Raw genomic sequence first — 21,267 nt, 5'->3', positions numbered from 1 at the left:
CAGTTTTGAGTCACCTCTGGTTATCTTTTTTAAAGGAGTCTGCTTTTAAAAAGTATAACCATATTTGTGGAATTTCCTCAAAATACCAGAATTTGGCTGACTCACTCCTGGTTTTGTGTTGTTCTTGAGGCTCTGGGGTTTTTTTTTCCACAGAAACAGAGTTTACCATATTTTTATATGTGCTGGGTAATTTCTATCCCAATTGCAGAGGTGGGGGAGTCAGAGGTACATTCTCACATTGACTTTCCTTTTCATTTTCATGGAAAATTTTTATAATAAAAAAAGTTCAAATAACTTTAAAAGAGACGGAATAGTATAACAAATCCCTGAGTACTCATCTTCAAGCTTTAATAATTCAATATTTTGCAATTTTTAATATTTTGAAAATCTATCAGAGGGCAACCCACATCATCTAAATAACTCATCCTTACTTTTCTTAAGCATTTAAGAAAGTTAAGCAGATCCCAGGTAGCTTTTCACCAATAAACATGTATGTATAGATGCATATTATCTTTTGGTTGCAACTCCTGGTCCCCAGGGACCACTGGACTGAAGAGGACATTGTGGAGAGGGCTTACCTTTACAGTGTCAAAGTCCTTCTCTAGGTAGGACCCGCACTTTTCGCTCTCCCCAATTGAGGCAAAGAATTTGCTCCACCAATCAATGAACTCCTCCTCCTGAGTGGGTAGAAAACGAGAAACAGTTTCAGAAACAGAACTTGCCAAGCAAGGTTCTTCTGGATGAACACCAAGCAAGACTGATGGGCTGGCCTGGACCACAACTCTCTCCTGCTGGGTGAGTTCAAAAGAGCAAAGAACTGGAATTCCCTGCCTCTTTAGGGGCCAACTGCACAGTCAGGAAAAAGGTCTTCACACCTGCTTGGTGTTGAGAAGCAGAGGCTCTCGCCCTGGCTCTGCCCCACCTTCACCATGTGCTTATGTTAAGCTCCTGGGGCCTTCCTTTTCCCTTCTATGAAGTGGGCTCTTCATCACAGTCCCCCCTGCATTCCAGGAGTATACTGAGGCTAAACTCAGACCATATGTTGGATAACTCCTTGGGAGGAAATGTCAATAAAATATTATTTATTAAAAAATTACAGTAGACCCAGGAAAACTTAAGACACCAAAGAACTATTCTGATCCCCAACCTCCAGACTCCAGCAAAAAATAAAAGCTTCCAAAATCAGAACTTAGCCTCCCCCAAGGTCAGATCAGGGCAGAGCCCCTGAAATTCAACAAATGCTAAGTGTTCATTATTTTTAAAAAAAATACTGTGCTAGATGGGAGAAATGAGGTGAGCAGAAAGGAAGTTTGGGATAACACATTCTCTGCCCCTTCATATATTCGTATTTGTGGGGAAAAGTGGGCAGGCCTGTTGGGGCCCACACTGGTGTCGCCCCATTTTTAACTTCTCCTACACGTGGTGTGTCTGCAGGCCCTCTTGGGTCTTGTGTCTAGAATGCTCCTTCGGCTGTGTCCTGTCCAGGTGTCCCGTTGCTCAGGGAGTCAGCAAGTTCCCTGAAGGTGGGATCGTCACTCTCCCTGGACCTCTACCAAAATCCCACACAGGCCCAGGCCCTGGGTCTGTGCTGTTGGTTCCAGTAAAGCTCACCCAGTTCCATGGGAAGGGCACTGGACAAGGCGTCAGGAAGCCCATTCTGGGGCCTGCTTTCCTCCTCTGTATGAGGCGGTCAACTAAGGGATCTCCCAGGAGCCTGCTCTGATTCTATAAAACGAACTGAATTCCATCATGAGTTTCCGGGAATGCTGGTGCTCCCTTTAAACCAATGCCTAGCCCATCCAGCTCTAGGTTTTCAAGGGTGACCCAAGATGGAGGCAGGCCAATGGAACGTGAACAGGTAGAGTGGGGAGAGGGTGAAGTGAGGTTCTCAGAGTCTCGACCCATTCTGGAAGTATGGCCCTAGCATCGCCTGTGTGGCCAGAACGTGGTACCCAGACACACAACACTAGTGGACGCCAGAGCCACACTGAGTCTACAGAGAGTCTCTGTCTGACCAACTTACCAGAAGGATCTTCTGCAGCCAGAGAGGGGAAAAGAGGTTCAGAGGGGTTAAGATACAGAGTAGCAGAGCTTTCAGAGTTGTAACCACTCTCAAAAAAGCCAGCAAGGCAGACACCAGTCCTGATGTTTTAAGTCCAATTTGAATAAAAGAGATGATGGATGAATAAACATAAACACACACACATATCAAACTCATACAATCACTGACACATGAAAGAACATATTTACACACTCATGCCCAAGAGACACATATATGCTGAAATGCACATATACCCCCCACACCACAAAGTACACACGCTAACACACAGGCAAATATGTACACAGAGGTAGGAGTGGTCACAATGGAATTCACGTTAGCTGTTTGCTTCCTCCTAAGTCTATCTTTTCTTCCCAAGATCAGATACTTCAAGATTTGCCTTTATGACTCAGGCTCAGAGTCAGGCATAAACAGACAACAACCAGTGTGTTTTGTACAAAGAAATGACAGCAACACAATAGTTGTGGGAAAGTTATTACATTTCCCTCAGTCTTGAAAAACCAAGTAAATTTTTAAAAAGAAGAATATGGAAACAGAGAATCTGAGTAATATGATTAACAGTGTCATTTAAATAGACAAACACCATGTATTCCAAAAACAGAACTTATACCTTCTTGTCCAGTACCATTGGAGCACTTCAAAAACATTAAAAGCCACAAAGCAAATGTCAATAAAGTCCAAGGAATAAATCCATTATCAGTCACACTCTCTGATCTCAATGTAATAATAAAACTAGAAACGAATGAGAAACTCAAAAATCCCAACCTTTCAGAAATTTAAAGATGTATTCTTAAAACTTTTCTGAGTCAAACAAAAAAACAAAACTAAAATCACAGGTCCTTAGAAAATACCAACAGTAAGAGGGCTATGCCTTAAAATTTAGTAGCTAAGTCTGTACTCAAAGGAAAATTCAGTCTTAAATATTCTTGCTCTTATACAAAAAGAATGAAAATAAATAATCTGATAATTTTAAAAGTTAGAAAAAGGAAAATAGGAAGATCAAAATTTGAAAATGATGAGTAGAATTATGGAGGATATTGTAACTGATAATCAAATCCCAGAGCAAACTTTCAAAAAGGCCAATAAAACAAACATTAGATTATTTATCAAATCTAATGTTAAAAAGTAGGTACACCATTAGGAATAAGATCAAATAAAAAGATATTATGGAGAGAATAAAAATATTAAGAGATTTGCTACACCCAAATCAGTGGAAAAACCTTGGAAAATCTAGATGAAGTAGGTAACTTTCTAAAAAATATACAAACTGCCAAAATTGATTCAAATGTAATAGGAAATATGAAGAGATAACTTTCTGAAAGCAGAAGAGATCTCAGAGAACTACCTCCAAGACTTCAGACCAAGGTGGTTTCTTTGGAGGCAGTTTCTATCAGTCTTTCAAAGAAAAAAATGATCACTGCACAGCACAGAAAAAAGATGAATTTCCTCCATTCATTTTGTGAAGCCTGACCAGGACACACACACACACACACACACAAATCAGTCCCATTCCTGAATCACGAGGTAAAGATCCTAGATAAAAATACTAATGAATAGATTGCAGCGGTATATCTGGCATGGTCAGGTTGGATTATTCCAGAAGGCAGGAGTGACTCAGTATGAATAAGCAAAGACAGAAAACCCAAATGATCATCTATAACAGAAATTTGCAAACTATGGCCCAGCAGCCAGCCACTTGGCTTTGTCATTTACATATTGCCTGTAGCTGCCTCTGAACTATAACAGCAGAGCTGAGTAGCTGTGATGGAGACCCTATGACCCCAAACCTAAAATATTTACTATCTGGCCATTTAAGACAAAGTTTGCCAATCTGTGATCTATAATAGGCAAAAATGAAGGGGATGTGAGACGTTGTTAAATTCTTCAGTTATTTCTAAATGAAACTCTCATGAATTAAGAATAAAAGGGAACTTTCTTTGCATTACAAAGACTATCTTCAAGCAACAGCCAGCATTGTACTTAACAGTACCAGGCTTTCTTCCAGAAAGGAGTCTGGATCTCACAGTGTTCAAATCCTGTCACTCCTAATTGTGTGAGCTTGGACAAAACTTCTCGGTGCCTCGAGTGTCTAATCTGTAAAATGGAAAAATACTAGTACCAATTTGATAGAGTTATTGTGAGGAATAATGAGTCATATGTATAAAGTGCTTAGACAGTGCCTAGCACTTAGTGTTACCAACAACATTACTGTCTGTTTTATGTGGAGCAGGTTAGCTTCTGGCCAAGGACTGGCTCTCTCCCTGACTGCAGGAGCATAGCTGGCCACAATCTCTCCAGAAGGCAATCTAGCTGCATGCTCCTATAGCCCTAAAAATGTGCCTACACTGTGATCCCTCACTCCAATTCTAGAAGTCTATTCAAAGAAGGGAGATATGTATAAAGACTTACTACACTTTTAACAGGGAAAAGCAATTTAAGCATCTGACAATAAGGAACTTATTGGGGTAAATTGTACATCCATGTGATTAAAACTTGTACAACAACAAAAAATGATGTTGTAAACATGTTTACTGACATGAAAAGTTATTCACAGCTGATGAGATTTGCAAAAGGTTAAAAACTGAATAATGAGAATTCTTTTTAGTTAAAAGATCTAACCCCAAATGTTCACAGCAATTATCTGTGAATGATAAAATTACAAATGTTTTATTTATTTCTTTTATTTTGTGTATCACTTAAAGTTTTATAATTTTTGATTGTGTACATGTATTCCTTACATAATTTAAAAACTGAAACCTTTTGAAAATAAAGAACAACAGGATATTTCAAAACATACCACCAAGAAAATGAAAAGATAATTCACAGGAGAAAATATATGCCTGTGTGTATCTGATAAAGGATTTATAAACAGAATATATAGAAAACTCATACAGTCCAAAAATCAAAAGACAAACAACTCAATAAAAATGAGCCGTGGATTAAAATAGACATTCCTCAAGAGAAGTTATACAAATGGCTAATAAGCACACAAAGAGATGCTCAACATCGTTAGCCATCAAGGAAATGCAAATAGAAACCACAATGAAAGAACATTTCACACCACTAGGACGCCTATAACCAAAAAGTCAGATAATAAAAAGTGTTCATGAAGATGTGGAGAAACCAGAACCCTCGTTTACTTCTGGTAGAAATTTAAAGTATTGCAGTCACTTTAAAAACCAGGGTGGCAGCTCCTCAAAAGATTAAACGGAGAGCTACCATATGACCCAGGAATTCTCCTCCAAGAAAAATGAAAACTTATGTCCACACAAAAACTCATACATGAATGTTCATAGCAGCATTATTCATAAAAGTCCCAAAGTAGAAACAATCCAAATGTCTATCAATGAAAAGAAAATGTGATGCACCCAAACAATGGCACATTATTTGATAATAAAAAGCAATGAAGAACTGATAGATGCAACAACATGGATAAACCTTGAAAATGTTATGCTAAATAAAAGAAGTTAATCACAGAAGACCACATATTTCATAATTTCATTTACATGAAATGTCCAGAATAAGCAAACCCATAGAGACAAAAAGTAGATTAATGGTTGGGAGAAAATGGGAGACAATTGCTCTTGGGGTGCATTATTTCTTTTTGGAATAACTGAAAACATTCTGAAATTGATGATGGGTGCCCAACTCTGTTAATAAACTAAAAACCACTAAATTGCACACTTAAATAGGGGTTTGTGTATATGTGGATTATCTCAAAAAAAGCTGTTAAAATAAAAAAGAACAGATGATAAAACACAAGCAGATAACCTCTAAAAGAAGAACAAAAGCAGAAATCAGAGTTTAAAAAAATTTTGAAGAACTAGCAATTGACCACCAAACAGGACCTAAGTCTTACCACACTCAACTTTCCCCAAGAACTCTCAGCTGTAATTTCCTCCTTCCTCCAAGTTCCAGGTGATTTCTATGGCTGGTTCTCCTTAAGCACACTGGTGAGAAGCAGAGCCAGTGACCTTCCTAACCCCTGGTGAACCCAGCTGACTGGCTGCTCAGTGGCTTTCGTCCCCTTTTTATCCTGCATCCCACAGGGAAATCCTCTTCCACTTGCCCTCATTCTTGACAGAAATCATACGTGTTGCAGAATCATAATTTACATCCTAGCTGGTTTATATTTCGCCCCTTTGCCCTCCCCCACTTGTAAGTTCCCTGGGCCCTCTCTTGTTCCACTATATTTCTGGCCAACCCAACCTAGGTTTAAACCCAGCTCTTTCCCATCACATCCAATGCAGCTGAAAAAGAGCAAACCAGAGGCTGGTCTCACTCCAAGCTCGTGTAACAGCCTCAAAGGGGCCCAGTGTTGCCATCCACTCCATCTCAGCTCCCTGGGTCTTTGCTCTCCTTCCTCGGAACACACCAGCTCTCCATATCTTCTCCTTTCTGCCCAGCCCTCTCACACCTCCTCCTTGTCATCACTCTGTGGCAGTGACCCTGCTTCCTCTTTCTTTTAAAACAGAAGCATCAGAAGAGACCACCCCACCGCTCCACAAGCGCACCAATACTGGCATCGCACCTGTCTTCCCTCCTGCTTATGAAGTGACTCCACTTGCACCCTGACCCAAGGCTACCCCTGCACTCATGCCTTCTGATCCCCTCAAGGACGTGATCTTCTTCACCCTCTCCTTGTCATCACACTTCCTTTTCTCCTGGATCGTTCCCACTGGTGTTATATGTAACACTAGTTTCCATTATTTAAAAAGAAAACTCTCGAATCCCAATTTTGGTTCTCATCTTCTTTCCCCTTTTACAGAAAAACATCTACAGTTGTCTACACATGTCTCTAATTCTTGTTTTTCCATTCTCTGCGCCACCAAAACATGGCTGTCAAGGTCACCGAGGACTCAGGCCTCATTAGTCAACCAGCAGTAGTATCTGATGTAGGCAGTCACTCCTCTGTCTTCTGGCTTAAAATGATGTCTGGCTGGGAGGCTCCCTTTGCCTTACAGAGCATTATAGCCGTGGTCCTCCCACCCTACTGGCCATACCATCTCAATTTCTGCTGATTCCTCCTTGTCACCTGAGCTCTGATCACTTGAGTGGCCCAGAGCTCCATGCTCAGACCTCTTTTCTTCCCCACCCACTCTCAACCCCCGGAATTCTCCTGGAGTCTGGTGTCTTTAATAACATATACACTGAGGAACCCAACATGACTCTCTCCAACCTGCATGACTCCTCTGAACTCCAGCAGCCTATTTAACATCTCCAACTGGACATCTAATAAGCTTCTTGAACGTACCATCTCCAGAATCCAGTTCCTAATCACCCCCAGCCACCTGCTCCTTCTACAGTCTTCCTCATAGAAGCAAGTACAACTCCTTCCTTCCAGATGCTTGAACCAAAACCCCAACAGTCACTTTGGCCTCTTCCTCATGCCCCACATTCCATCCATCATCAAATCCTATTGGCACCCCCTTCAGTACACATTTGGAACCAGACCGCTTCTCCCTGATCACTATGGCCCCAGTCCCCATCACCGGGACCTATCGCAACAGTCTCCTAACTGGCCTCTCTGCTTTCTCTCTTGCCCCAAAATCTATTCTCAACACAATAGCCACACACATCAGAACACGTCGCCTCTCTGAGCAAATCCCTCCAATGATTTGCCAACTCACCCAGAATAAGGCCAAAGGCCTTACAACAGCAAGCTATACCAGCCCCTCACACCTCCCGCATCTCATGTCCTCCCATTTCTTCCTCACTCATGCTGTTCCCACCCCAATGGCCCACCCAGTCCATGAACCTTGCCAGCACTCTCAGGCTCCTCCCATGAGGAACTCAATTCCTCCCACAGATGGAGCCATGGGTCACTTCATCACGTCCTTCAAGTCTTGACTAAATATGATCTGTTTTACCCTCCTTACTCACCTTATTTTAAATCATGATCCATCTCCCAGCAATTCTCATTCTCCCTTCCTAACTTTTTCTCCCTAGTAATTATCATCATCAGGCACTCACTCCATATATTTTTTTTAGGTTCTTGTTTATTATGTCCCATAATGGCAGAGATCTCTATCTTTTTTAACACTATGTCCTCAATCCTTAGAACATTACCTGGCATGTATCTAGAGGCCAGTAAATATTTGATGGATATATGAATGCCTAAACAGCCAGGGGTGGGAAGGCTGGACCCTTGGCTTTTAAATTTCCTAAAGCAGATAATGTGCCATTAAAAAAAATAGGTTTAAAAGGATGTTCTTTTCAGCCCTTCTCACACTATACACAGAAGAGATGACAGTATAGAGAGGGAGAGGAAGCAAGAACCAGAGATTTGTGAGGACTTTTTTCATATTTTTGCTTTGTTATTAATGTATATTTCAATCTTTCCTCTTTTTAAATGAATAAGCTGCTCAAAATTAAGATTAGATCTCTTAAATATCTAGAGTTCACAGTTTTGTTTTTGTTTTTTTAATTTTTTATGTTGTATTCAGTTCAGTTCAGTGGCTCAGTTGTGTCCGACTCTTTGCGACCCCATGAATCGCAGCACTCCAGGCCTCCCTGTCCATCACCATCTCCCGAAGTTCACTCAGACTCACGTCCATCAAGTCGGTGACGCCATCCAGCCATCTCATCCTCTGTCATCCCCTTTTCCTCCTGCCCCCAATCCCTCCCAGCATCAGAGTCTTTTCCAATGAGTCAACTCTTCGCATGAGGTGGCCAAAGTACTGGAGTTTCAGCTTTAGCATCATTCCTTCCAAAGAAATCCCAGGGCTGATCTCTTTCAGAATGGACTGGTTGGAACTCCTTGCAGTCCAAGGGACTCTCAAGAGTCTTCTCCAACACCACAGTTCAAAAGCATCAATTCTTTGGCACTCAGCTTTCTTCACAGTCCAACTCTCACATCCATACATGACCACTGGAAAAACCATAGCCTTGACTAGATGGACCTTTGTTGGCAAAGTAATGTCTCTGCTTTTCAATATGCTATCTAGGTTGGTCATAAGTTTCCTTCCAAGGAGTAAGCGTCTTTTAATTTCATGGCTGCAGTCACCATCTGCAGTGATTTTGGAGCCCCAAAAAAATAAAGTCTGACACTGTTTCCACTTGTTTCCCCATATATTTGCCATGAAGTGATAAGACCAGATGCCATGATCTTAGTTTTCTGACTGTTGAGCTTTAAGCCAACTTTTTCACTCTCCTCTTTCACCTTCATCAAGAGGCTTTTTAGTTCCTCTTCACTTTCTGCCATAAGGGTATAGCCAATTAACAACGATGTGATAGTTTTCCGGTGAATAGTGAAGGGACTCAGCCATATACATGCATCCGTTCTCCCCCAAACTTCCCTCCCATCCAGGCTGCCACATGACATTGAACAGAGTTCCATGTGCTATAAATAAGTCCTTGTTGGTTATCTATTTGAAATATAGCAGTAAGTACATGACTATCCCAAACTCCCTAACTATCACTTTCCCCCAGGAACCATAGGTTCCTTTACTAAGTCTGTGAGTCTCTGTTGAGTCTCTGTAAGTTCATTTGTATCTTTTTTTTCAGTTCAGTGGCTCAGTTGTGTCTGACTCTTTGCAACCCCATGGACTGCAGCACACCAGGCCTCCCTATCCATTACCAACTCCCAGAGTTTACTCAAACTCATGTCCTCAGGATGCCATCCAACCTTCTCATCCTCTGTCGTCCCCTTCTCCTCCTGCCCCCAATCCCTCCCAGCATCAGAGTTTTTTCACATGAGTCAGCTCTTCACATCAGGTGGCCAAAGTATTGGAGTTTCAGGTTCAACATTAGTCCTTCCAATGAATATTCAGGACTGATTTCCTTTAGGATGCATGGGTTGGATCTCCTTGCAGGCCAAGGGACTCTCAAGAGTCTTCTCCAGCACCACAGTTCAAAAGCATAAATTTTTCAGCACTCACATTTCTTTATAGTCCAACTCTCATATCCATACATGATTACTGGAAAAACCATAGCCTTGACTAGACAGACCTTTGTTGGCAAAGTAATGTCTCTGCTTTTTAATGTGCTGTCTAGGTTGGTCATAACTTTCCTTCCAAGGAGTAAGCATCTTTTAATTTCATGGCTGCAGTAACCATATGCAGTGATTTTGAAGCCCCCAAAAATAAAGTCTGACACTGTTTCCCCATCTATTTGCATTGAAGTAATGGGACCAGATAACACGATCTTAGTTTTATGAATGTTGAGCTTTAAGCCAACTTTTTCACTCTCCTCTTTCACTTTCATCAAGAAGCTCTTTAGTTCTTCTTCACTTTCTGCCATAAGGGTGGTGTCATCTGCATATCTGAAGTTATTGATATTTCTCCCGGCAATCTTGATTCCAGCTTGTGCTTCATCTGCTGCTGCTGCTGCTAAGTCACTTCAGTCGTGTCTGACTCTGTGCAACCCCATAGATGGCAGCCCACCAGGCTCCACCGTTCCCGGGATTCTCCAGGCAAGAACACTGGAGTGGGTTGCCATTTCCTTCTCCAATGAATGAAAGTGAAAAGTGAAAGTGAAGTCACTCAGTCGTGTCCGACCCTCAGCAACCCCATGGACTGCAGCCTTCCAGGCTCCTCCATCCATGGGATTTTCGAGGCAAGAGTACTAGAGTGGGGTGCCATTGCCTTCCCATGTGCTTCATCTAGCCCAGTGTTTCTCATGATGTACTCTGCATATAAGTTAAATAAGCAAGGTGACAATATACAGCCTTGACATACTCCTTTCCCGATTTGGATCCAGTCTGTTGTTCCATATCCAGTTCTAACTGTTGCTTTTGACCTGCATACAGATTTCTCAAGAGGCAGGTCAGATGGTCTGATATTCGCATCTCTTTCAGAATTTTATATAGTTTATTGTGATCCACACAGTCAAAGCTTTGGCATAGTCAATAAAGCAGAAATAGATGTTTTTCTGGAATTCTCTTGCTTTTTTGATGATCCAGTGGATGTTGGCAATTTGATCTCTGGTTCCTCTGCCTTTTCTAAAACCTGCTTGAACATCTGCAAATTCATGGTTCACATATTGTTGAAGCCTGGCTTGGAGAATTTTGAGCATTACTTTGCTAGCATATGAGATGAGTGCAATTGTGCGGTAGTTTGAGCATTCTTTGGCATTGCCTTTCTTTGGGATGGAATGAAAACTGACCTTTTCCAGTCCTGTGGCCACTGCTGAGTTGTCCAAATTTGCTGGTGTATTGAGTGCAGCACCTTCACAGCATCATCTTTCAGGATTTGAAATAGCTCAACTGGAATTCCATCACCTCCACTAGCTTTGTTCCTAGTGATGCTTCCTAAGACCCACTTGACTTTTCATTCCAGGATGTCTGGCTCTAGGTGAGTGATCACACCATCATGATTATCTGGGTTGTGAAGATCTTTTTTGTACAGTTCTTCTGTGTATTCCTGCCACCTCTTCTTAATATCTTCTGCTTCTGTTAGGTCCATGCCATTTCTGTCCTTTATCGAGCCCATGTTTATATGAAAAGTTCCCTTGGTATCGCTAATTTTCTTGAAGAGATCTCTAGTCTTTCCCAGCCTATTCTTTTCCTCTGTTTCTTTGCACTGATCACTGAGGAAGGCTTTCTTATCTCTCCTTGCTATTCTTTGGAACTCTGCATTCAAATGGGTATATCTTTCTTTTTCTCCTTTGTTTTTTGCTTCTCTCCTTTTCAAAGCTATTTGTAAGGCCTCTTCAGACAGCCATTTTGCTTTTTTGCATTTCTTTTTCTTGAGGATGGTCTTGATCCCTGTCTCCTGTACAATGTCACAAACCTCTGTCCATAGTTCATCAGGCACTCTATCTATCAGATCTAGTTCCTTAAATCTATTTCTCACTTCCACTGTATAATCATAAGGGATTTGATTTAGGTCATACCTGATTGGTCTAGTGGTTTTCCCTACTTTCTTCAATTTAAGTCTGAATTTGGCAATAAGGAGTTCATGATCTGAGCCACAGTCAGCTCTCAGTCTTGTTTTTGCTGACTGTATAGAGCTTCTCCATCTTTGGCTGCAAAGAATATAATCAATCTGATTTTGGTGTTGACCATCTGGTGATGTCTATGTGTAGAGTCTTCTCTTGTGTTGTTGGAAGAGGGTGTTTGCTATGACCAGTGCATTCTCTTGGCAAAACTTTATTAGCTTTTGCCCTGTTCATTTTTTACTCCAAGGCCAAATTTGCCTGTTACTCCAAGTGTTTCTTGACTTCCTACTTTTGCATTCCAGTCCCCTATAATGAGAAGGATATCTTTTTTGGGTATTTAGAAGGCCTTGTATGTCTTCATAGAACCATTCATCTTCAGCTTCTTCAGCATTAGTGGTTGGGGCATAGCCTTGAATTACCATTATATTGAATGGTTTGCCTTGGAAACGAACAGAGATCATTCTGTCGTTTTTTAGATTGCATCCAAGTACTGCATTTCGGACTCTTTTGTTGACTATGATGGCTACTCCATTTCTTCTAAGGGATTCTTGCCCACAGTGGTAGATACAATGGTCATCTGAGTTAAATTCACCCATTTCAGTCCATTTTAGTTCACTGATTCCTAGAATGTCAACGTTCACTCTTGTCATCCACTGTTTGACCACTTCCAATTTGCCTTGATTCATGGACCTAATATTCCAGGTTCCTATGCAATATCACTCTTTACAGCATCAGACCTTGCTTCCATCACCAGTCACTTCCACAACTAGGTGTTGTTTTTGCTTTGGCTCCATCCCTTCATTCTTTCTGGAGTTATTTCTCCACTGATCTCCAGTAGCATACTGGGCACCTACCGACCTGGGGAGTTCATCTTTCAGTGTCCTTTTTTCCCCTTTTCATACTATTCATGGGGTTCTCAAGGAAAGAATACTGAAGTGGTTTGCCATTCCCTTCTCTACTGGACCACATTTTGTCAGAACTTTCCACCATGACCCGTCTGTCTTGGGTGGCCCTACACGGCATGGCTCATAGTTTCATTGAGTTAGACAAGGCTGTGGTCCATGTGATTAGATTGGTTAGTTTTCTGTGATTGTGGTTTTCAGTCTGTCTGACCCCTGATAGAGAAGGATAAGAGGGTTATGGAAGCTTTCTGATGGGAGAGACTGACTGAGGGGGAAACTGGGTCTTGTTCTGATGGGCGGGGCCATGCTCACTAAATCTTTAATCCAATTTTCTGTTGATGGGTGGATCTGTGTTTCCTCCCTGCTATTTAGCTGCAGCCAAACTATGGTGGAGGTAATAAAGATAATGGTGACCTCCTTCAGAAGGTCCCATGCAGGCACTGCTACACTCAGTGCCCCCAACCCTGCAGCAGGCCACCACTGACCCACACCTCTGCTGGAGACTCCCAGACACTCACAGGCAAGTCTGGGTCAGTCTCTTGTGAAGTCACTGCTCCTTTCTCCTGAGTCCTGGTGCACAAGTTTCTGTCTGTGCCCTCCAAGACTCTGTTTCCCAGTCCTGTGTAAGTTCTGACAGCTTTAGATTCCACATACAAGGGATGTCATGTGATATTTGTCCTTCTCTGTCTGACTTATTTCACTCAGTATGACACCCTCTAGGCCCATCCATGTTGCTACAAATGGTACTATTTCATTCTTTTTAGTGGCTAAATAATACTCCGTTGTATATGTGTACCACATCTTCTTTAAAATTTGTGGTGACTTCTGATAAGGCATACCCATATCTTCCCCCATAGGTTAGCTCAAAGTATACATGGAAGAGACCTCTCCTAAACTTTGGGGATCTGATAAGTAGCAACCATTCAAAAACTGCCAGAGAAATTGGGGCTTGTGGCCTTTGACAGATGGCTGCATGGGTGTCATGGGAGAGAGAGCCTGAAGGAGTCCTCATCACATCCTGTAGACCCCAGAGTCACAAAGAAGCTGTCATATGATACCATGCTCCCCAGAAAGGCTTGAAAGGCAGCAAAGAGAGGAAGCCAGGATACCTGAAAGGGCCTTCTGGTCGAGATAATGAGACAGTGTCTGTATGGTCTGTGTGCCCAGTAGATCCAGGGTGCACACACACTAGTGACCAGGGGCCCCTTCGTGTGGAGGTCATGACATTATGGAAGCTCAACCCAGAATTTAGCTGTTTCCCAGGGGTAAGGACAAGGGAGAAAAATCCAAAACTAACTAAAGCTTAAACCTAAATGGTTGAAGAATTACTATGACTTTTCTGCCAGGAAAAATGTGAGCTCAAAAGACAGATTAAGTTGAATTACAGAAAAATAGTCATATTTTCAACACTCTCACAGATGTGACTTGAAAATATCATCCCTGCTATTTCACTAACCTGGCTTCTGATGGAGTTACTTCATGACCATGTCTTCTTTCCCTTCCTCAAGAAGCCCAAGAAGAAGTTAGCCCCCACATAAGAATGAGCCCCACAGAAACAGGAGAGTCCTCCCATGTCTTATTATCCCAGATGCACCAAAGCCAAGCAACCCTCTGTGGAAGGCTCCATAATTCCAAGCTCCAAAAGGGAAATGGTCATACGTTTTCTAATTCCAAGTGTGCTCTTGACCTCATTTTGCAAGAGCTAAGCATCTAGTCTTGGAACATGGAAAGGAGGAAAAACAAATGCAAAAGGCTTGATTGTTAAAGTGTCATCTCAGGCTTCATCAAGAAGTCTGGCCATCAGAGCTTTATCTCCCTGTGCCCAAGGTTCAGAGTCCTTCACCCTTCAGCCCGCTGAACAAGTAAGTCTGATCAAGGCACAGACTGGCAGCCTCTCCAGTTTCAGCTAATAGCCAACATTCAGTTCCTGAGCAACCAGAGCCATGTAACAAAGACTTGCTTCTCCAAGCTTGATCCAGTCTAATGGGCACCCTAATCCCTCTGAAGACCCAAATCAGCACGGCACAGTCAGAACGTTTAATCTCCCATTTTCATTCAATAAGCCTAATGCATTTCATGAATATGGATGGCAAAGTTGACAACAGTCATTCTAAGCCTGACTCTGTGATGTTAGGAGAGTTGAGGAGGACAGAGGATATCACTTGTGTTCTCTCCCCTGGATGACCAGTTAAATCAAATACAAGAGCCTGTGGTCAAATTCCTTCATCACCCAGGTTACAATGCCATACCTTGGGGTCACTATAGGGAACTATACACCTACCTCTAAAAAAGAAGTCCATTTTTTAAAACAGGCCTTCATTGCCTATGTCAACCAGAAGGTAGCCATCCTAGATGGTGTTGAAAAGAATTTCTGCATTAGCACAAATCATTATCATCAAGGTCGTAACGTAAGAACCCAACACTGGGATTAGTGTAGGCTTTGAGATGATGTCTGCGAAGTTGACCTCTAAAGTTGACCATGATCAATGCTCTTATTGATATTGTCAACATCACCAGTTTGACCCCCGGTGCTGTTTCCCCATAGCTCAATATCTGCAGAACTGGAATGATGAGATGATGATTGTCTAGTTCTTTAATTAACGTCCTAAGATTTCAAAACTAAACTGAGTCCATCTGCTCACATACACATTAATACAAGCACAGATGTAATGGACAAGGGCTCACACCTACATGTAAACCAGCAAACCCCTAGACGTGCAACACCCAACTCAGAACCTACCCCACCCCACGCACACTAAGCTTTTCATGCCCCTCAAAACCACAAAGACATATGCCCACAGCCAGCCACCATGTTGATTCTGCCGAACTCTACACTCTCATGACAAAAAGAATCCCTTAATTGTTTCCACAAGTGGAGCACTGGGCCTTCAGCCTCGTGTTGACACTCCCTGCAGTTCTGCCTCCATGTCTGTCGAGGGATCATTACTCTGCTTACTCTGACTTCAAGCTGGACCAGCAGAAGTGGGAGGGAAAGGAAGACCTTTAACCAAAATGCTGAACTGCTTCCAAAAGGCCCAGTGGAAAAGTGTGCCCGAAATCTGGCAGTCAAGCAGATGGTGAACAGAAAAGGGTCAGGACCTGACAATTTGACTATTGGCCTGTTCCAGATGGAGGGCCCAAGTGAGGTGGGAGACTTGTGGGAAATGTCTTTCCAAATTCAGAAGCCTAAGGTATGTATGTGGGCCCATGACTTAGTCCTCCAAGGACAACATCACCCCATAACCCATGTAGAAAGCCCAAACAAATGGAATCTATCCAGTAGGGTGAATGAAAGACAATCAGAGTCTTCAAACCTGTGAAGAAAACAATGAGACATGGCTAACTCAGAATCTGTGATGATTCCAACAAGGCCTGGGCAAAAGCTTGTCTTACCTTCATTCTGCTTATGTAGACAGTTTTGCTTAACAAAAGTTCCAACCAGCTACTTAAGAGAAAAACTATTTTTGAAGGCCTTCCCAGGGCTGCAGAAGCATTCATCAAACTACAGACACTAATCTTAGCTATCTTAAATTCAATTTTAAAAGTATTTTGGGGGAGCCTACTATGTGCCAAAGTCAACCTGCTTTCTAGTTACTGTGTGAGTTTTCATACACAAAGTCATATCACTTTCCAAATATTCTATATTTTGAACTTGCTGCTAATTCAAGCTGGTTTCCCATGCCTCCGTGAACGTAAGAGAGGTGCTCACGTCACTGGGCAGGTTGATAAGCTCCTTTGGGGCATTTGTACTCAGCGGTGAGCACTGAACCAACTTCCAAGCACTGTTTGGACCCAGGCTGGGGAGTGAGGGGGCAGGGATGATGACAGGACCATCAGGGGTAGGAAGGCATTAAATTAGACCTCAGAGAGAACTTCCTGTCCTGTAGATTTCAAGGAAAGCCAAGAATTTCCCTCTGGGAAGAGATGAATCTTTTTCCTTTGAGTAGGAAAACAGGTCCCTTGTGGACCAGGAAAAAGACCTCTTGGGAAGAAGGAAGTATGGGGCGGGGGGAGGCAGGGAGGGCTTCTGGGAGGGGGCTAGGGTCTCTTCCTCCCTGAGGAGGCCCTGGAGTTTGCCAGACAAGTCTCACCCTGGGCTGTCCCCCCTGCAGTGCGCATCGAGGGAGGAGGGTGCACCCCCGAGGAGACCACAGGAATGCCAAGCAGGGGAAAGGCGCCCGGAGCCAAGGGCTCCGGCAACGAGGATCCAATATCGGCGGGTGACTCCAGCCCCCGTAACAGGAGAGACCGTAAAGTATGTGCTCTGCTTCCCAACCAGCAAACACAGCAAATAACCAATTACTCCAAATAGCTAACAGATTTCGGCTCTGATTTCCCTCCCCTTGCCTCCCCTGTGCCTTCACTTGTCATTTGATGGGCGATTTGTATTTGCTCTGAGAAAATGAGAGAAGGAATGACTCACAAAGGAAGGTCCAGATTACACTCAGTGACAGGCATCAAACCTCCCTAATCAGAACTAATGGGAGTGGGGGGAGGCCGGGCTGCACTGGCAACACATCTGAACCAGAGATATTTTTAAAGAAGTACAGTTTTGTTACTTTCAAGTACATACAATAATTCTTGCTGAACCAATAGTGCCAAATACATGTCCTTAAGAAACCTACTTTAAGGAGAAGATAAGTACTTTCCTAATTAGCACGTTTGATATATACAAAAGTACAGGTAAAAAGACTTCTTGATATTAAAGTTAAAATACTCCCCCTGAAACTCTCAAGGTCAGAGATGCAAGCACGTTGCACTGAGACAAAGTGTCTTGGCTGCCTTCTGGAAATGCTTCCTCACTTGGGAGCCACACCCTGTAATTGATTCCTTTGCTCAGAAAACCTTTGCTTCAAAGTCTTTGGATAAATTCTTGTCAGTATCCATGAGCTGCAATGAAGCATTCCCCCAAACCTTGGAAGTAAGGGAAATAGGGCTGCCCTCAGAGAATCAGACCATGAAATCAATGTGAGGGGGTGGGGGGGGGTGGTTTAGAGCAAGGAGAGGCTTCTACACTGAGCCTGAAGCATAGTGGGTAGACTGTACTAATACATCTAGGGAAAGACTATGTCAGGGGAAAAACAACCTGATCAGTCCTGGAAATAGAAGAGTAAGAGTTGACTGTTCCTATCTGTTTACACCAGCATCACCAGGGGGATGGTCCCCAGCTTAGGGACTAAAGCTGTCCCTACCATTGGAGATGGATGTTTCAATCCATTTTGGACTGCTGCCCACTCAATTTCAGGTCCCAGTACTCTCTCTCCTCATTCTGATTCTTTACTCATCTCCATTCACAATTTGACTTCCCAGTTGCTGAGCCTTTTAGAGAGACCACAGGCCAGATCCCAAGATCACATCCTCCAGACAGAAGTATTTTTCACTGTCAAATCATAAACTGGCAACCTTGGTTTAGAAACTTGAATAATATGCATCTAGCCCCAAGAAAATGGACCCATCAAGTGTCTAAACTCACAGCGTCAAGGGTCCACACAGCCAAGACTATAACAACGTCCCGAAAGCAACACACCTGCCTGGTCTTTCCCTTCTGGGAAAGAGTCAGCTCTCCTTTATTTAAGAAACTCCTATATCGGAGTCCACGCACAAGAACTGCACTCTGACCTAGCCAGCCAGCATCTGACTGCCACCACCACCACAGAAGACAAACTGCTGAGCCCAGGAGGACAGCCTCTGATCCTGTTCTCCCTCTTACTTCTCTCACCTTGCTGGATTCCTGGCTGACAAAGTAAAATTACGCAACTTTAGACTGTTTCTCGCTTCCTTTCATCTGAGTTTGAGATTAGAAGGGGCCTCCGCAGTAACGGAAGTGCCATCTGAGCTCCTGGTACTTGACAAGCAAGGACTTCCCTGTGTAACAACAGGAAGAAAAGATGAAGGTTCAAAATAAGGGGGATAATGTGAGGACGAAGGCAAGTGTTAAAAAGTTGAGTAAAAATGGAAGAAAACAAATGGTCAATTTATGGTCTCAGGAAGTCTCCAGAGGGTCTCATGAACAAGAAGTTAGAGTACTGGTCCTGAAAGAAATAGAATGTGCATGAAGACATCATGACTGTCAAACTGAAAACTCTAACAGAGACCCAGCAAAATGGCAAACTGGAGGACCAGAGAAACTCTCCAAGTGGGAACACCTAAATTAACAAATAATATATGTTTAAAATCCTTTTTAAGTGGCTGAACTGATGGGAATATAAAGAAGATACATGGGTGCAAATGAAAAAGCAAAAAGCCAAAGAAATAAGGAGCCAAAATGCAAATTGACTGTGGGGTCCAAGAAGCCCAAGCCAAACATTTAGTTTTAAGTGAATCTGGATTTGTAATATTTCCAGGCATTTGGTAAAAGTAACACATGTACTCCCTGAAAGAATGTGACTTTCATCCAGCCCTCAAAGAACTCTCAGATAAAGTTCCAAGGAACATGAGTTCACAGTCAGAAATAGTGAAACATAATGAACAAGGCACCATGAGTGAAAGTCAGTTAGAAACAACTGCAGACAGGCCTGTTGTGACAATAGAAAGCAGAATTATCACAAATAGAATTTTAAGAAAAAAAAACTGTTTAAAACTAAAAGGCATTAAAAATATGGCAAGGGAATAAGAGACTTTCAAAAATCAACAAGCAGATTTGGGGGAAAAAAGAGAACTTTTAGAATAAAAATATTAATACTGGGACTAGAAACTCAATAGATGGGGTTAGCCTTTAGAAGCAACTTAAGACTTAGTGAATGAGGACCTACCGTATAACATGTGGAACTTTGCTCAATGTTATGTGGCAACCTGGATGGGAGGGGAGTTTGGGGAAGAATGCTGCTGCTGCTGCTGCTAAGTCGCTTCAGTCGTGTCCGACTCTGTGCGACCCCATAGACAGCAGCCCACCAGGCTTCCCTGTCCCTGGGATTCTCCTGGCAAGAACACTGGAGTGGGTTGCCATTTCCTTCTCCAATGCATGAAAGTGAAAAGTGAAAGTGAAGTCGCTCAGTCGTGTCCGACTCCCAGCGACCCCATGGACTGCAGCCTACCAGGCTCCTCTGTCCATGGGATTTTCCAGGCAAGAGTAGTGGAGTGGGGTGCCATTGCCTTCTCCGTGGGGGAAAATGGACACATGTATATGTGTGGCTGAGTGCCTTCACTATTCACCTGAAACTCACAACATTGTTAATCGGCTATATCCTGATTAAGTCTTTAAAAAGAGTTAGTGAACTAGAAGACATATCTTCAGAAATTAGCCAGAGTGCAACACAAAGAAATGTGAAATAAATTTGAACTGCCATGGAGAATAGAGCAGGTCCATCACAGATCGAATCAGTTCCAGGAGGAAATGAGAGAATGACAAACATGCACTATTTGAAGAGATAACTAATTAAAAGCAAAATGACAGTCCTCGGATTCAGGAAGACAACAACACGAAGGCAGCCAGAAGACAGTGAGATAGGGTCTCCAAAGTGACGGCAGGATTTAAGTGTCAGTGAAACTAGCAGTTCCAAAATAACGGTGAAACAAAAATACTTCCAAAAAATAATTTAGAAGTGAGGGTGTTTATAATGAATTGATCCTAATTATAGGAATTTCTGTAGGCTCTTCAGGAAGAAAGACGATCCCAGGATGAGGAAGACTGGTCTACCAAACAAAACAGCCAATGTGGGTCTAGCTAAAAGAAGAAAAAGATTACTTAAAAAAAACAACACTGCTTTTAAAAATGTCATTTATAGCGGTAGAACTAAAATATTGAACAAAAGTTCATAATTGGTAAGTGACTAGAATTAAAGCATCCTAAGAGGAAAAGGGGATGCTGACAGAGGATGAGATGGCTGGATGGCATCACTGACTCAATGGACATGAGTCTGAGTGAACTCCAGGAGTTGGTGATGGACAGGGAGGCCTGGCGTGCTGCAATTCATGGGGTCGCAAAGAGTCAGACACGACTGAGTGACTGAACTGAACTGAACTGAAGTTCCTTGTAATATTTTGGAAGTAGCTATAAATACCAATTAAATTTAGATTTTGCTAAGTTTATGATACATGTTAAAGTTTCTATATTAATCACTAAAGGAATAAAACCAATGTATAGCTTTGAAACTGTAAAGGGAAGAAGGAATGAAAAGATGGGGGGATTTTTCAATACAAAAAATGAGAAAAAAGAAAAAAGTAGGACTAATAGAGACACAGAACAAGATGGCAGAAATAAATCCAAATATATCAGTAAAACACAATATATTAGACTGGCCAACTCTCTGAGTTTATGTCAGAATGCATAAAAAAAGAATCCATCTATTTGCTGTTCATCAGAGAGATACCTAAACGTAAAGTCACAGAAAAATTGAAAGTAAAAAGACAGAAAAGATTTATTAGGAAAATACTAACCAAGAGAATATGGTTTAGTTGTATTAACATGAGACAAAGCAGCGTTTAAGG

General features: G+C 42.3%; 1 protein-coding gene and 1 long non-coding RNA gene across 17 annotated transcripts in view; both read right to left on the bottom strand.

Annotated features, from left to right (window-relative positions):
- Positions 1–21,267, bottom strand: part of DYSF (dysferlin) — a 225,314-nt gene that overhangs the window by 34,505 nt on the left and 169,542 nt on the right. For all 16 annotated transcript variants that reach the window (XM_070379785.1, XM_070379787.1, XM_070379790.1 and 13 more), the window contains one exon: positions 579–677. In XM_070379785.1, the coding sequence (XP_070235886.1) occupies positions 579–677 (99 nt within the window). The remainder of the gene's footprint in view (positions 1–578; positions 678–21,267) is intronic.
- On the bottom strand, positions 15,121–19,993 carry LOC138990006 (uncharacterized). The gene is made up of 3 exons (XR_011466198.1): positions 19,593–19,993; positions 18,560–18,705; positions 15,121–15,188 (listed from the first exon to the last, which is right to left on the bottom strand). It is a non-coding gene; the product is annotated as an uncharacterized lncRNA (long non-coding RNA).

The sequence above is a fragment of the Bos mutus genome, chromosome 11 (genome assembly GCF_027580195.1).
Source record: "Bos mutus isolate GX-2022 chromosome 11, NWIPB_WYAK_1.1, whole genome shotgun sequence".
NCBI classification, from domain to species: domain Eukaryota; kingdom Metazoa; phylum Chordata; class Mammalia; order Artiodactyla; family Bovidae; genus Bos; species Bos mutus.
The sequence above is the reverse complement of the archived record's forward strand: the minus strand, read 5'-3'. Positions and strand labels throughout refer to the sequence as shown.